Raw genomic sequence first — 18,578 nt, 5'->3', positions numbered from 1 at the left:
CTCATTCTCTACTTGGAGTGGACAGTCCATCGGTTTCCTGCTGAGAACCATGGCCTCAGATTTGGAGGTGCTGATCCTCATCCCAGCCGCTTCACACTCGGTTGCAAACCGATCCAGTGAGTGCTGAAGGTCGCAGACCGATGAAGCCATCAGAACCACATCATCTGCAAAAAGCAGTCGTGCAATCCTTAGTCCACCGAACTGCAGACCCACTCCCCCTCGACTACGCCTCGAAATCCGATCCATGTATATTACAAACAGGATTGGTGACAAAGCGCAGCCTTGGCGGAGGCCAACCCTCATCTGAAATGGGTCCGACTTACTGCCGAGGACCCGGACACAGCTCTCGCTTTGGGAGTACAGAGATTGGATGGCCCTGAGTAGAGACCCCTTCACCCCATACTCCCGCAGCACCTCCCACAGTGACTCCCTGGGAAACCGGTCATACGCCTTCTCCAAGTCTACAAAACACATGTAGACTGGATGAGCGTACTCCCAGGCCCCCTCCAGGATCCTTGCGAGAGTAAAAAGCTGATCCGTCGTTCCACGACCAGGACAGACTCCGCATTGTTCCTCCTCAATCTGAGGTTCGACAATCGGCCTGACCCTCCTTTCGAGTACCTTAGAGTAAACTTTCCCGGGGAGGCTGAGTAGTGTGATGCCTCTGTAATTGGCACACACCCCCTGATCCCCCTTTCTAAAAATGGGAACCACCACCCCGGTCTGCCACTCCTTCGGTACTTTTTCCGACTTCCACGCAACGTTGATGAGACGTGTCAACCATGACAGTCCCTCAACACCCAGAGCCTTCAGCATTTCTGGGCGGATCTCATCCACCCCCGGGGGCTTTGCCACTGTGAAGTTGTTTGACGACCTCAGTGACCTCCCCCCGGGAGATTGGTGTCGATCCCCCGTCATACTCCAGCTCTGGCTCTAACATAGAGGGCGGAGTTGTCGGGTTCAGGAGTTCCTCAAAGTGGTCCTTCCAACGCCCTAACACTCCATCAGTTGAGGTCAACAACGTCCCATCCTTACTGTACACAGCTTGGATGGTTCCCTGCTTCCCCCTCCTGAGGTGTCGGACAGTTTTCCAGAACAACTTTGGTGCCGCCGGAAAGTCCTTTTCCATGTCTTCTCCAAACTTCTCCCACACCCGCTGCTTTGCCTCGGCCACGGCTGAGGCTGCTGCCCTTCGGGCCTGTCGGTACCTTGCAACTGCCTCGGGAGTCCCCCGGGATAACAAATCCCTGAAGGCCTCCTTCTTCAGTCGGACGGCTTCCCTGACCACCGGTGTCCACCAGAAGGTTCGAGGGTTACCGCCCCTTGAGGCATCTAGGACCTTGAGACCACAGCTCCGCACCGCGGCTTCGGCAATAGAGGCTTTGAACACCGACCACTCTGGTTCAATGTCCCAAACCTCCACAGGAATGCCCGAAAAGCACCGCCGGAGGTGTGAGTTGAAGGCCTCCTGAACTTGGGCGTCCTCCAGACGTTCCCAGTTTACCCGAACTACAGATTGCGGGTACAAGCGGCCGAGATGGGTTTTCTCCGCAGGGTGGCTGGTGTCTCCCTTAGGGATAAGGTGAGAAGTTCGGTCATCCGGGAGGGACTCGGAGTTGAACCGCTCCTCCTTCGCGTCGAAAGGAGCCAGTTGAGGTGGTTCGGGCACCTAGTTAGGATGCCACCTGGGCGCCTCCCTAGGGAGGTGTTCCAGGCACGTCCAGCTGGGAAGAGACCAAGGGGTAGACCTAGGACCAGGTGGAGGGATTATATTTCCTGGGAGCGCCTTGGGATCCCCCAGTCAGAGCTGGTTGATGTGGCCAGGGAAAAGAAAGTTTGGGGCTCTCTGCTGGAACTGCTACCTCCGCGACCCGACCACGGATAAGCGGGAGAAGATGGATGGATGGATGGATGGATGGACCATATGACATTCTCCCAATCAGCTTCTTGATCATCTAAATGCTCTCTAGCAAACTTCAGACGGGCCTGGACATGTACTGGCTTAAGCAGGGGGACACGTCTGGCACTGCAGGATTTGAGTCCCTGGCGGCGTAGTGTGTTACTGATGGTAGCCTTTGTTACTTTGGTCCCAGCTCTCTGCAGGTCATTGACTAGGTCCCCCCGTGTGTTTCAGGGATTTTTGCTCACCGTTCTTGTGATCATTTTGACCCCACGGGGTGAGACCTTGCGTGGAGCCCCAGATCGAGGGAGATTATCAGTGGTCTTGTATGTCTTCCATTTTCTAATAATTGCTCCCACAGTTGATTTCTTCATACCAAGCTGCTTACCTATTGCAGATTCAGTCTTCCCAGCCTGGTGCAGGTCTACAATTTTGTTTCTGGTGTCCTTTGACAGCTCTTTGGTCTGGGCCATAGTGGAGTTTGGAGTGTGACTGTTTGAGGTTGTGGACAGGTGTCTTTTATACTGATAACGAGTTCAAACAGGTGCCATTAATACAGTTAACAAGTGGAGGATAGAGGAGGCTCTTAAAGAAGAAGTTACAGGTCTGTGAGAGCCAGAAATCTTGTTTGTTTGTAGGTGACCAAATACTTATTTTACCGAGGAATTGACCAATGAATCATTAAAAATCCTACAATGTGATTTTCTGGATTCTTTCCCCCCATTCTGTCTCTCATAGTTGAAGTGTACCTAGGATGAAAATTACAGGCCTCTCTCATCTTTTTAAGTGGGAGAACTTGCACAATTGGTGGCTGACTAAATACTTTTTTTGCCCCACTGTACATATATACATACATATACAGATGTAGCAATTCATTTCAGACAGTTTGAAACGCGAGGGCCGTGATTGGTACGTGATCTGCCCTCGCTCAAGGGAAAACCTCCAGCTTGACTTGAGACCGCCCCCGTGATAGATAAATGTAATTATAATGAAGCCAGCTGCAATGGATCATTGATCCACCAGGGGGTGCAGTTGGGTTCCACACTGGAGCTCATGTGAAATAAAGTCAGATACAGTACGCTGGATGTACAGCGGAACTTTGTTAAGACCCATATGTCACGGATATCATACTACTGTGCTAAATAAGAGACATGTAATCATTTACAAAACATCACCATCTTGTTATTTAACAAAATAATTTTGTTATTCGAAAAAAACGAATGGGAGGAAATGCAGCCCGGCTCTCGATTTTTAATCCTAATTTAATCATCATCTTCACCACGATCATTTATGTTTATGTTCGTCGAATTGACATGAAATCACTGACACATATGAATATACTGTATTCAACTTCATTAAAACGTTATTAACGTGCCTAAACTCAGTAATTCACCAAAAATATGTATATTTTAATGGAGCTTCGTCGGTCGATCAGGATCCCAAAGTGTAGCGGAGGGATCCTCATCTGGATGAAGGGTGTTATTTTCCCCATAAGGAACAAGTCGCTGCAAATTATCCCGCTTATTACATGGCCACATTCTCAACAAAGTAACGACATGACTCCCAATATTAATTTAAATGCTTTTATGGATTTAGAAAATGTTTTTATTGATTTAAAAAATAGTTGTATGTATTGATTTGAATTGACATGCATCCGCTAAGAAAAATAGTCCGTTGTTACCGTTTTTTAAACAGTCTGAATGAAACGGCAGCTCTCAGCTGTGTATTTACACAACTAATGGCCCATCAACCACAGCTTTCTCCCCCCCTCCCCCCTTGATCTTTCTTCTCCAGCAGCTAAATTAACAGTAGGTTACTCTGAGTGACCATAGACTGTATGTGACAAGCTTACAGTTAGTGACGTAACAACACCATAAAAGCTGGTGGGTTGAAAGCAATACGGGAGGTAAAAATAACTAGAATAATTGTGATTCATTTATTGTGGCTTTTATGTTTTTAGGTATAAAATGTTATGTAATTCAGGCTTATAGTTCACCCTTCTCTAAAAGCCTTCAACAATGACAATATTCATTGTAATTTAATAAATCCTTCCAACACACATTGTAAAAAATAGCCTACTGTAAGTTAAGAAATCATTTCAATATGTACATCTTCTGATGTAACAACAATAACATTATAAATAGTAACATAGCTGAACATGGTATTGCACATTTAGCTTTGAGTGTTACTGACCTGAGATGTTTTTATTACATGAATTAAGGTGACTGAGGCTTTTTAACATACAGGGATGCAAACTCATCAGGTATGAAAAAGGTGACAAGGATCCGAGCCCCCGGCTCACCCACCCCACGGAATAATAGAGGATTTTAGCAGTCAGAACAACTAAAGCAGCAGTGTTAATAATAACAGAAACGCCAAAGAGTTACATCTAATAGAAATATATAAAAGCATTTATTTTAAATTGTGTAGCAGTCAGTTTATAATTTTGGCAGCACTGTTGAGCATTTTGAAAATGTATTTTCATGCCTCTGTGCAAGGCTTAAGTCTTTTTATCTTTATAGCCACATGGTGTGAAGTAACTAAGTTCATAAACTCAACAAGTACTGTACTTGGGCACAATTTTGAGATACTTGTACTTTATTCTTTATTTAAGTATTTCAATGTTTTGCTACTTTGTTCTTCTACTCCACTACAGTTCAGAGGTACATGGTGTACTTTGACTCCACTCCATGTATGTAATACCTTTAGTTACTTCACAGATGTGGATGAATGATGTGAAATATAATCAAGTGTTAAATCAGACTTTAGTTCCACCTGGAGTAAATCCACAAGCTACCCTGCAGTATACAAAGTCATTCAAACTAGCTGCACCTTTACCAGCTTTGAGAACACTTTCATGATCAATCATTATAAAACACATCATATATATTATTCTGAAATGGACCAATCTGCACAATGACTACTTTTACTGTCGCTACTTTCACTATATTTTGATGATAATACTTTTCTACTTTTACTTGAGGAACATTTTTAATGCAGGACTTTTACTGTAACAGAGTATTCCTACACTCTGGGACTATTACTTTTACTCAAGTACAAGATCTGAGTACTTCTACTTTTACTCAAGTACAAGACCTGAGTGCTTCTACCTTTACTCAAGTACAAGATTTGAGTACTTCTACTTTTACTCTAGTACAAGACCTGAGTACTTCTACTTGTACTCAAGTACAAGATCTGAGTACTTCTACTTTTACTCAAGTACAAGACCTGAGTACTTCTACTTTTACTCAAGTACAAGATCTGAGTACTTCTACTTTTACTCAAGTACAATATATACTTATACCACCTCTGTTTATAGCCTATGAAAAAAACTATTAGAAATAGAAGGCTAAAGCTAACGTTAGCAGATAGTGACAATGTATGCTAGCTAGCTAGCTCAACGATTCCTTAAATAATATTGCCACAGAAAAACTTTTCAGTTCACATCACGCTCTGCCGCTCCGACAGGGAGCTCTGCTCTGAACACCTGAACGGCCCGTTCTAACAGCTGTTCACCAGTGGTCCAGTCTGTGCCACAGTGACTCCGGACGCACAGTTAATATTAACGAACGCACCCGTAGGTAATGTAGCTGCTGAAGCTAGACCATCATCTCGGAGCAGCAGAGCCTTATTATACATCCATGAGCAGAGCCGACAGGCAGGAAGACTCGAGCACACAACTCGTACTTCATTATAATATATAAAAAAAGAACACCATGCGTGTCATGATGGCACATAACAGCTCACGGCCGCAGATTACTCCGGGTCCCAGACCCAAACAAATATTTGTATTGCAGATCTACATGAATCGCACAAACGACTTATTTTGGATTCAAAACGGCGAATTTCGCCGAAAGGTGACAAGTTTGCATCACTGAACATAGACAGAGCACAACTGAAACATAACATCTGAAAAGATGTAACAACATAATACACTTTTTGGGCATGCTTGGGATGTGAGGAGTGAGGGACACGGTTTAGAACGGGCGTGTCGCCTGGCAGGACAGGAGAGTGTGTGCACCAGTCTGCCTTGGTCTATGAATTCATGTACGTGACACTCACGGCTACCCACAGCTGTTTTATAGAAGGAAATTCCTTCACTTCATGAAAGTGTTTTAACCACACACACCTCTACACACACATGACGGGTGTTATTTTCCCCATAAGGAACAAGTCGCTGCAAATTATCCCGCTTATTGCACGGCCACATTCTCAACAAAGTAACGACATGACTCCCAATATTAATTTAAATGCTTTTATGGATTTAGAAAATGTTTTTATTGATTTAAAAAATAGTTGTATGTATTGATTTAAAAAATAGTTGTATTGATTTAAATTGACATGCATCCGCTAAGAAAAATAGTCCGTTGTTACCGTTTTTTAAACAGTCTGAATGAAACGGCAGCTCTCAGCTGTGTATTTAAACAACTAATGGCCCATCAACCACAGCTCTCTCCCCCCCCTCCCCCCTTGATCTTTCTTCTCCAGCAGCTAAATTAACGGTAGGTTACTCTGAGTGACGAGCTTACAGTTAGACACAACACTGTCATTGCAAGTGACCCTCAGTTAGTTGACTTTTATGTTCAACTGCTAAATTCGTTACTGATAAAAAAAGGCTTCTACTGTACCTAATTACCTTAACACTAGAACCGCCAGAGGTTTTTGTATAGGCCTACTTAAACCCGTCAAATCCCGCTATTAGAATGTAATTTTTAACAACATAGGGTGCTACATTACAAACTTTTGGGAAAAGTCACGCACTGGGAGACTTTAATATTTGTATTCTTACTTACGTTGCTATGGTTATGGCGGTGATGCCGGCGCGGTATTTTAAATGTTCATATTGATATTTTTTGAACTCTGGCTTTGTCATAAAAAATATGGCAAAACGAAAACAGCCAAGCGTCACAGCTTTTGGATTCACAAGCAAAGAAGCGAAGGAGTCTAAAAATGACAACGTGAACGGAAAACAACTTTTAGTTGGCCGGCTGTAAGCGGCGTTAGGTTCGAGCTTGACAGCTCCACACCGAGGAAGAGGCCTGCCGATGCGGAGCCTGAAGAGGCTTCAACAACGGCCACATCCGCCGGCATAGTGACACCGTTTGTATTAGTAGAAGAGTATTTTTATAGCAATTGATCGCATCCGCGCTGCTGCGCCAGTCAACAGAGCGTGCGTGTGACATATTTAGTAGCAGGATGTGCTCTGAAAAATAGGGCTCGCCGAAAGCAAATGGGTAATTCGAAAACTGACAGAGCTCCCTCTATACAAATCAAACTGTAAACGGTGTGAAAGCACCTATTGTTTTAAATAATGGTCGGAATGTGACCTGTGAGCCTTCTGAATTACCGTGGGACAGCACATTCTAAACTAAAATGTTCAATCAACAAAAACATCTTATCTTATCTTAATAATATCTTCATATTAATAATAATAATAAATCATACAGTATGTGTCCGAAAGGGAGCAGGAGGAAGCAAACACAAAAATATACAAAAAATATACTGCATATTAAAGCAAACGATTGTAAAGGTTAAAGTATGAGCATAACAAATAAAGAAGTGTAATGTAAACATTTACATTATAATTATGATTATTTAATATATAAAGACTATATATTATTGAATTACAAGATTAGATATACTTTAGTTGATCTAAAATATTGATGTGTTCAAATGCTCTTCAAAACACAACTGAAAGTCCATGAAACTTGTCTTTCTGTATTTGTGAATGAATCTCCTGGTTAAAACCTGAAATTGAAAATCTGGCAACGCCCTCTTGGAAAATAGTGGGAGGGCTTAACATTCCTCTATACTGGTCTTTGGCAGGTCGTAGGCAGGAAGCTGTAAGCTGGAGTCCGAAATTCAGTGCTACATCTGTATGACAGATCCTGTTCTGTTTGTTAATTGTTCTAAGTCGTGGTGTATTTTTTTTTATGCCTTTCCAGAGTAAGAAATATAAAATGGTTAACTCAAGTTAAATACATAAAATGGCAATATTTATGTTTTATTTTGATCAAGTTCCTTTAGAAAACAAATCATCTGTTAAAAATGCATCCATGTAGATATGCACATAGACACCTCCTCAGAAACAGAAAACAAGTTGAGCCGAGACAGGGTGTTACTGGAGTTTAACAGTAATGCTGATGTCATAAACCAAAGGTCAAGTTCAGATATTTACATTTGTCTTTCTGGGTGTTTCAGGGTGTGGACATCATTAACCACAAATTGATATTTACTGGCACATGGATACTTGGTTTCCAAGGGCTTTCTATTTTTAGGATTTAGATGATGGTTACAGTGTATCCAGCTTTCTACATGTCCAGTCATACCTATTTCAGGCAACTTACTGCAGTCATACTGTGCAGTAATTTATGATGACTTCACACTCTTAGAGGATTTTGCACAAGGTAAGATTAGTATGATTAACAAAGATTTTTTTATTTGATTAGCAATAAGTCTGATTCTTTACCATAAAGAAGTAATGCTCATTTTCATTAAACAAGTCTCTCCTACTGATTTTCTGAATATAAAAGGAATCTCTAATGCTGGTAATGTTTGTTAAAAATGGATGTAATTCAATCAGGACAATGATGCCTTAATTTCTCATGAAAGAAAGAACCAGATGCAGTGTTTCTAACATGTATGTGCAGCTGAAAATCTCCTGCCTTCTGCTCAGGTTAATCATTGAATTCATGTTTTAATCTTAAAGTACTTATATATACTTACCAAAGCATTTGTTCACATGATATGACACAAAAGAAAAAAAGGCGTGGATTCAAGGCAAATGACTTGGATTTGATCCAGACATTTTATTAGTTGGACTCGACAAAATAAATAAAGGCTTGCAACTTGCCTTGGACATCAACACTAATGTATTTTTTCATGTGAGGTTGAGCCTTTAATAGGTGTGCAGCTAACGAACTAACGTTAAAGTATTAATTCCCAGCAAGTTGAAAGTTTAATACCTGGATGTACTTTGTTGGAACTAATCTGACAGATTGCAATGAGGATGCAGGAGAAAACCACAAATAATTAACAGTACTTTACTCAGTGCCAGTTGTTAAAAAAAAGATACCAAAGATAATTTGGTTCCTGTACAAAACCGTGGGGTGATACATAGAAGGTGACAAAAGATCAATGATGGTATCCAAAATGCACAGGACAACAAAGGCATTACATTAAGTGAACAGAACAGTATGACGTCTTTACTGTCGCAGTGTTCGTAAAAACTAAGGCTATGGGACTTATCAGTATTGACTTGGGTCTTGTCTCTGGAATTGCCTGTATTGACTCGTGGGCTTGACTTTCTTTTTTGGTAATAATGGAAGTTATGTACACAGCTTTCAAGGCCATAGTTCATTATAGTTAAAAAGGTATTGCTTTTGTATGACGCAATTAGGTAGGGGCTCTGGAAACTGGAAAAAAGAGAATATAGGGACATGAAAGCTAAACATACCTCAAAGACCGCACCTACAGGGTAACTTGGAGAGGGTCCGAGTCAGACCCTTGTCAATTAACTACAGGGGTCCCTCAGGGCTCTGTCCTCAGTCCCCTCCTCTTCTCTCTGTACACAAACTCGCTCGGATCTGTCATTAGCCCGCATGGTTTTTCTTACCACTGCTTCGCTGACTACACCCAATTAATTATGTCCTTTCCCCGCTCAGAGACCCAGGTCGTCGCACGCATCTCTGCTTGTCTAGCTGACATCTCTCAGTGGATGTCTGCTCATCACCTCAAGCTCAACAAGACAGAACCGCTTTTCCTTCCGGGAAAAGATTGTCCCACTCTTGACCTAACAATCATCATCGGCACCTCTGTTGTTTCCCCGACTCAGACTGCAAGGAATCTGGGTGTGATCCTAGATAACAAAGTGTCCTTCACTACAAACATCGCTGCCACAACCAGCTGCTGCAGATACACGCTTTACAACATCAGGAGGATACGTCCCCAGCTGTCCCAGAAAGCGACGCAGGTTCTGGTCCAGGCTCTCGTCATCTCACGCCTAGACTACTGCAACTCCCTCCTGGCTGGTCTACCTGCATGTGCCACCCGACCTCTGCAGCTCATCCAGAATGCAGCGGCTCGTCTGGTCTTCAACCTTCCTACATTTTCCCACATCACACTGCTCCTCCGCTCCCTTCACTGGCTTCCGGTAACTGCTAGAATCCACTTCAAGACACTGGTACTTGCGTACCATGCTGTGAATGGATCTGGCCCTTCCTACATCCAGGACATGGTTAAACCATACACCCCAGCACGTGCACTCCGCTCTGCATCGGCCAAACGGCTCGCTCTGCGAGGGGGACCCAAGTTCCCATCAGCAAAAACATGTCGGTTTGTTATCCCGGCTCCAAAATGGTGGAATGAGCTCCCCATTGACATCAGGACAGCAGAAAGCCTACAGATCTTCCGCCGCGGACTGAAAAGTCATTTCTTTCGACTCCACTTCGAGCGATAGAATTAATAACAAAGAATGACTAACAAAGCACTTATATACCAACAAAGGACTGGCTTATCTATAGCCAGTTGAGTAGCACTTGAAATGTTTTGGCTCTATGAAACCTGATGTACTTATATGATTCTGTTTTCTTCAAGGTTGTATCTTCTTGGTCAAATGCACTTATTGTAAGTCGCTTTGGATAAAAGTGTCAGCTAAATGTAATGTAATTTTGCAAAGCTTTGTTCCAGAGTACTTAGGTCTAAAACTGTGAATAAATATTCACATTTCACAATCACTCACAGTCATAAAGAAAGTCTTACATCTGCAGCTGCAGTCTGAATCAAGTGTTTTCACTACAACAGGTGCTTTTCAAAGAGGCCTCAGAGACCATCACGTGCGTTAATGATTAAAACGATTCCCTGAAAGTTACCTCGAATATTATTTGTTTACACGCTAGAACACAGGTGTTGTTTGATTGCAGTGCCACCGTATGACTGTGCTTCACTTTCTTCTTGAAAATCAGCAACATGAATTAGATGAAAGCATGTTAACAGGAGCATCTTGATCCAGACTCCCTTTAAGTTTGTGAAGGCTGACAGTTGTGGAGAGCCAGATGTTAAACCACCTGGCAGTAATCGCAGCAGGGTTCTGCAATCCATAGAGTTTGTGAACAAGACAAATCAGACACAAAGTTCTGGACCTCCAACAAGGAAGCTCAATTACAAAATAATTACAGACTTCAATCAACCAACCACAGGTACACTCAGTCTCAATGTGCTGCGTTCTAATCATGGCTAGCACACTTAAGATTAAGGGTACTTCAACTTCTATAAAAAGGAACAAATCAACAAGGACCTTCCTTATAAGGACACATTTCGGTAATTGGAATTGGAAACATGATTAAATTATTTATGTACCTATTGTAATGACGCAAAACTGTTAGAAAAGTTACATTTCTTAATTTTGTACAAGCTAACCATGTCACAATTACATTAATCTGCATGCACTCTACCATTAACATAAAAGAAAAAGCCAAATCCACAGAAACTATGTGGTATTTCCATGTGGAATCTTTTTTTTTTTTTAAATACTCGATTGGGATAATTTAACCTAGGCATTCAAGAGCTTCTCACTCTACTATGACCCGCTAGATGTACATTACTACTCTTGTTACATGGCTACTTACTGAATAAATAAACTATTAGACACAATATATTGATTTCAAATAGATTATGTTTATTTTTTTCCTTTGCTAAAAAATATTCTGCTCTCTGTGATGCAAAAGTTCTTTATTCATTGCATCGGTTAATGAATAAAATGCAATGAATAAAGAACTTTTACATCACAGAGAGCAGAATATTTTTTAGCAAAGGAAAAAAATAAACATAATCTATTTGAAATCAATATATTGTGTCTAATAGTTTATGTATTCAGTAAGTAGCCATGTAACAAGAGTTGTAATGTACATCTAGCGGGTCATAGTAGGGTGAGAAGCTCTTGAATCACCTTGAAGGGCTAATAATGAACCTTTTGCCGTACATTATTCCTCATATATTTTCATTATACTTCAGAGTTCTAACCCTTAAAATGTTAGTCCTTGTTGATGGATTGGAATGAATTCCCAATGAACAGATAAGATGTTGCTGGTTTACTTTTTCCACACAATATAATGTTTACTATAAATCAAAATTAAAACCATGATATTTCTGTATTGAATAAAACAAATGAGTATGTTGTAAGTGTAAGTTCATGTTCAGAGTTTGAATATCATGTACATGTTAATGGTGTTTAAGTTTTCTTTAATCAGCCTAAATCCGATATTTCTCACCCTGAGGTGACTGATGTAACACATTAGAGAGTTACCCACAGCCCACTGTACTCTCCTCTTTTGCAACTGCATCCAGCTTCTTGCAACAGAGGAGTTTCAGTTTGCTGCGCCAGCAAACGCAGGAGAGGGGTGTGCACTTCCTGCCACCGGTTTGAATTTATAGCAATCATGCAGATATTTCCCAAATGTTGTATCATTTGACAACGTTTCTGATTGGATACAAGCCACTGGAAACCATCAAATGACACTTTCCGTGCAGAATAGATCAAATATACAAGGATAACATGAATATAAAATTGTATATTTGAACAATTTCTACTCTCGCACTTCCTATTTCTGTTTGAGCTGTTGAGCCTGACATTTAAATGCTTCTTCAAGAGCATACCAAGCTATAATACATACACCATTTAAAAGCCACATAATTGTTTATCTGCGTGGAAGCATTGGCTGGCCTTTTCAGATTTCAGTGGTACTCTGCATTAGTGAAGCCTAAACTGGCAATTATTTGACGATGTCTTTTGGGTAACTTGCTTTCTTACTAAATGCCATGTCTCGGTGCTAGACAGACAAGCCATCACTCAGCAACAGGACTATCAAAAAGCACTTTGGAAAGAAATATGAATGCATCTTGATATGCTTAGGTTTGCCCTGAATTTATTCAATACAGAGCAGAAGATTTTCTTTGCACTTTGAGTATTGCAAGTAGTAAATGTACAGTAGATTTCCAATGAGCTTTAAAAACATGCAGTACATCTCAAAGATACAATGAATCCTGTGCAGAAAGCACACTGACTGGGCAAAAGTTGTTTTGGATTCAAACAAGTAAGAAGACAGAAGGATAAAACATCTTCTACTGGTGTCTATACATTCCCAATTTATGCAGGAGTTTACTTTTTGCATAGAAATACATTGAACTATTTGTTCTAGTTTCCCATGATAGCAGGACCGTCAACATTTAGTAAACCTTTATGACATCTCAGGAATTAAATCTCTTTTCCTTGTGTCAGTATCTGCTATAAAGTACAGATATACAGTGGGAAAATAAATACCTTTTTGCATAGTACCTGTAGAGGCTGTGCAAAAAGAAGAGAAGAGATAGAAAAGGTAGAGCTAAGGCAACAAGCAGAACACTCTAGGCATTATGGGAGTAACCTGCAATTATTTTATAGCTCTTAAGATTCCTGAGCTCTTAGTCAGTGTTTACCGTGCAAGGGCACGGCAAGGCCACAAATTACAACCACTTGCTTTGGCACAAAATGCTCAACAGTCACGCACAGGCCTGAGCTTTCTCCCAAAGTAACAGACAGGCTGAGAATAGAAAGACAAAAAGGTTAGGGGGCGGAAGGAGGCCATTAGATCATTTTTATTGTTTTTGCTTTTGTCTTGTGTTACCAGGATTAGTACCACGACAGTATGTTTTGACAGCATAATCAAGTAACGACTAATTCAAATCAATTCACACAACTGAGTGACAAAACCTTTCCAAATTGATGTGAAGCCATGTGGTCAAAACCACAACCAGGAGGTCAAACCGACAGAAGAATAGAGAGTCAATGGGACACTGAATGCCATTGAATTCCTTACTCTGGTCACGACATAACAAATGACGCAATGGACAGTATAGATAGCTGTGAAGGCCGTTTTAATGATAGCCTTAATGGGTCTTTAACGATTGGCACTGTTGAGGGTCCGTGCATGTATATGTGTATGTATGTGTGCGTGTGCATTGACCACAGCATTGTTTTCCAGGTCTGCAGAGAGAATTGTGAAAGACTCATCTTGTGACGCAGTAGTCTATCTTCAGCCACGACTTCTCCAAAAGCTCAACTGCCTCGCAGTGGGGGACGTAAGCTGGACAGAAAAACCGCAACAACAAAAAGCCTCATGAGCGGTTGAGAAAGGAGTGACAATTATGTGGCAACCGGAAAGGTAAGGTAACCGCAGCTGCTGAAAAACAGGTTTCGGGCTTATCTCTTAGAGAGCTGTGGTCACTCCTATGTCCTGAAAAAAAAGGACCTTTGGACAAACACGCAAACGAAAGGGGTCAGTTGCTGGTGGTGATTCTGTGGTGTAGGCCGTCAGATAAGTGACTTCGTATAAATCTTGGCTTGGCGTTAAAGTGTTTTTTAAAGAAGAAGCAATTTGCTCTGATTTGAAAGACTTGTTTTCTAAATGTTTTCCAAGATAGGCTCCCAAAAGACCGGGACAAATAATCTGGTCATCTATTAGATAATTAAACTTTTTTTTTTTTTTAAATCAGCAAACACGTTGATAATGGATAAATAATTTATTTCAATAATTGAGCTTTGGTTCAAGCTTCTAACATGTGAGAATGTTCTGTTTCTTTGGCTTTAAATGTGATAACACACATTGCTGTAAATTATTTCATTTCTTGGTCATGGGTTACTGTTAACATTATCAATCTATTTTAAAACCTAATGTAGAGATAAAAGATATTAACCAATACAGAAATAAATAGAGGTGAAGAGTGGGATGGTAAAAAACATTGATTAGAATAAACAACACCTACTTATTAAGCCCCATGAATTAATGAACACCTGACCTGGTGCCATCTCTGGGGCTTCCTGTGTGTTCCTTTTATAACCTATCCTACACTAAACGGTAAGAACACTCTGAAAGGTGATGTAGGTTGTAGGGATGTTTTTCTTTATCTAATAGTGGTGTCATCTGAGAATAATGTAGAGGAAAAACACAGTATAAAGAGGCAGCAGCTTTGAGCAGAGGTTAATCATTCAAATTACATTGAAGACTCGGTTTACCACTTGTCCTTGAGCAAACGTAGCTACGTAAACAGCATGGGTGCTGGAAGGGCCTAACAATTAACATTTCTATTTCAAATTTGCTTTTTCAGTACAGTTTTTAATGCTGAAGATAATTATGTGTACGCAGAGGATGACACTTCAACTGATGTATTGGTTTTTAGAGATAAGCCCTTGGAGAATCTCAACAACAAACAACTGCCTTAATTCATTTGATTCAATTCTCGCAGAAACAAGATGATTTTGTAATAATGCTTTGGAAAATGTGCATTGTTTATCAGCTCATAGAACCTGGTAATGCAGGGAATGTGGTTACATGTATTGGAATCAAATTGAACTTAATCGTTATATCGATTAGAAGAATAGGAAATAGATGTGTTCCTCAAAAGACTTAGCCCTATAGGGTAGAACAGTAAGATGTTCACACAATCTTTCTCCTCAAATTCTGTATAGTTTTGAAGCATTTCAATGGATGCACTCCTGGGTGTAACCACGGTATCATTACGCAAAAGTAACACTCTGTTGTCATGTGCCTTGACAATGCAAAGGACTCTTATACCAAGAGTCCTCTGTATCTAAGGTGAGATAGAGACATCCATTCTCAGCACTCTTCTACAAACTCAAGCCATACCCTCAATCTGTCCCCAGCTCCTCCACTCGGCCCCTAGGGTACCACGCTGCGCTCTCAACCTACTTTTCCTGAAGTGGAAGACAGTGTCTTTGTCAAACTCAGCCTCCAGAAGTGTCAGGAACACAATTGAAGAGGATCATAAGGAAATGTTCATGTTCTCGCCACCTATGTGAAGTGTTTACCAAAGCTGATTTGTAGCTCTTTAATTATAGGAGCAGGGATTATTAACTAAAGGACACAAAGTCAGGACCCACATAGACTCCACTTGAATAATATCTAGTTATAATCACAACTTTTCTTTTTCAAGCTGTTTTACTAATATTGCTGTTACTAAACCTTTAACACATGTTTTATTATGTTTTTTAATTTGTATTCTCACTTGTGCATTGGTTTCTGAACACTCAAATATTTCTGTTTTTTCTATTTTTAATGATCTCTCTGGTCTTATTGTCTTTCAAGTTAATTTGAATAATTTGTTATTATAACAACAACAACAACAACAACAACCGTAATTTACTAATGTAACCCATAATGGAAGGAACAGCCTCAATCTAGTTTTTACCTCAAGCTGTTTTCTTCAATTTCTGTTATTATAGCTTTTACATATATTTTATTTCCTTTATTTCAATGTTGTTTTGTCACTTGTGCATTATTCTAAGGCAGTACATTTTTTTCTCTTATGTTTTCACAGTTTACACTTTAATAGTCATATTTTCTGTCAAGGGGCTTCATAAACAAACAAGTGCTATTTAAATGTATTTCGAGAGAATGGTTTGATTAATAGCTAGATTGACTGATGTGTATGTTAACCCCCCACCCCTGACATTATTGAGCTGAATACCATCATTTGAGTATTTAGCTTCTATTTTAGATAATTCATCATTAAAAAAAAAAAGTTTGGTAATGGGATTTTTGCTTAAGGCTCATTCAAGAGAGTATATATGGATGAAAGAATATAAAACAAGACAGGAAATGTGGAGGAAGAACAGAAATAATCCGAGTCAGGGACGAAAAGACAGACCGAAAGCCCAAGGCTCTGCTTCACCCTGACCCTCCACTGTCAGTCGCTGCATGTAGAGCTCTGAAGGTTAAACAGTGTGTGTGTGTGTGTGTGTGTGTGTGTGTGTGTGTGTGTGTGTGTGTGTGTGTGTGTGTCTGTGTGTGTGTGTGTGTGTGGGGGGGGGGGGGAGGGGGTGAGGATGCAGTACAACAAATAATTAGAGTAAAAATGATTAGACGCATGTGCTGTTGTTTAAGCATGCACAGCTTTTACAGACTAGATTCAGAAACGTCTAGACCTGGTGGGGGCTGGGATGCTATGCATTGGAGAGGCATGGCATTTCTTCTGAGAAATGGGTGCCATGTTCTTGCTTAGTTGATTCTAGTATTGTACATTTTTCTTCCCATTGTTCCTAGCCTTGGTGCTATGCTAAACTATGCTAAGCTAGTCAGCTGCTGCATGTAGCCTTATGCATAACAGAGATATGACAAGGGTGTCCATCTTTCAATCAAACTGCTCACCAGAAAGTGGTAACATCACATATCCCAAAATGTTGAACTATTCCTTTAACTGTGCTGAAAATGTGTACTCGCAATGATAACAAAAATACTAAAAACTAAACAAGAGCATCAACATCCAATAAAGCACACATAATGCAAGTGCTTTCAGTCTAAAACAACTGTAATAAAACCCATCAGTTGGGATGAAAAGGGCGGCAATAAGAAACCGTTTAACTGCTGATGTGTCTGCTTTAACAGACACATCAGTCGTTGTGAATACTTTACATGTGAGGATTACAAGGATTTACACTGACAGGACAGAAGACTTTAGTGTAATGTTGTATGATGTATTGAGTTTATCAAATCTCCTGTCTTAAAGTTCAACTGCAATGTTTTTGTAGTTATCTCCCGCAGAATGCCACGGAAGAAATCACTTTGTTCACCTGAAACATCCCTTTAGATCAATGGCAGCTGCTGGACACACACACACACACACACACACACACACACACACACACACACACACACACACACACACACACACACACACACACACACACACACACACACACACACACACACACACACACACACACACACACACACACACACACACACACACACACACACACACACACACACACACACACAAATTGCTTTGGAGCTGGTGACATGGGCCAGTGCTTGTGGGGGAAACATAGCTCAAGTGAAGCGAGAGCAGAGGGCTCAGTCACGAATGTGCCGTCACTCCATGCTGATCAGTGTGGACATTTAGAGGCAAGCCGCCGCTGCACATATACAGACTCTAAAGAGCGGGACGGACGGACAGCCAAGTGGGATGCAAAAAGGACGTCTTTTAATGTAAAGGTCACATATGTGATTATTTTTTGCTCTTCTCTGTGTTTAGGAAAATCCTGGAGTAGCAGGAAACATACAAATTTCCTGAATACCAAATATGTTTCCGTATTTCTTTATCTGATTAGATCTGTGAGAATTCATCCAACGATCTATAAATCCATCAACAGAAAAATCGATCTTATTTGAACCGCCTTTAAGTCAGTGAAAACTGTCAAAAAGTACATATTTAATGATCATAATAAGAGTACATTTTAATTGTAGAGCAGAACTTTACGGCTTAATGTTAATTAAAACCCTAACATAATGTTTATGTGGTTATTTTCCAAAAACGAAATAAAATGTTCCTTTAAAAAAATAATGATTTGAATTGAGTTGGTCCAAATGGGTATTTTAAACATTTATTATAAGTCTCTTAGAGCTAGTGTTAGGAATTTAAACAGCCTTGATGCAAAGCTACATTTCATATAATTTTAAATAACTTTTTCAGCCCTAAACGCTTAACAGTCATGTCATATAATATTAAACTGTATATATTTCTGTATTGGACTGATGGATAGGACTTTGAGGAAGTGGGGTGGACATTTTTGATGGTTTACTTGCATTTAAAGACCAGACGACAAATGTATTTACCTAGAAAATAA

General features: G+C 40.5%; 2 protein-coding genes across 3 annotated transcripts in view; one reads left to right on the top strand and one right to left on the bottom strand.

Annotated features, from left to right (window-relative positions):
* Positions 1-18,578, bottom strand: part of babam2 (BRISC and BRCA1 A complex member 2) — a 97,177-nt gene that overhangs the window by 40,999 nt on the left and 37,600 nt on the right. The gene's annotated exons all lie outside the window — the stretch shown is intronic.
* On the top strand, positions 8,198-11,435 carry LOC307013991 (uncharacterized protein). The gene is made up of 2 exons (XM_079641647.1): positions 8,198-8,307; positions 9,565-11,435. The coding sequence occupies exon 2, from the start codon at positions 9,618-9,620 to the stop codon at positions 10,356-10,358; it is 741 nt and encodes a 246-aa protein (XP_079497773.1). The 5' UTR covers positions 8,198-8,307; positions 9,565-9,617; the 3' UTR covers positions 10,359-11,435.

This window comes from Notothenia rossii, assembly GCF_949606895.1.
Source record: "Notothenia rossii genome assembly, chromosome: 7".
Lineage (NCBI taxonomy): Eukaryota > Metazoa > Chordata > Actinopteri > Perciformes > Nototheniidae > Notothenia > Notothenia rossii.
The sequence above is the reverse complement of the archived record's forward strand: the minus strand, read 5'-3'. Positions and strand labels throughout refer to the sequence as shown.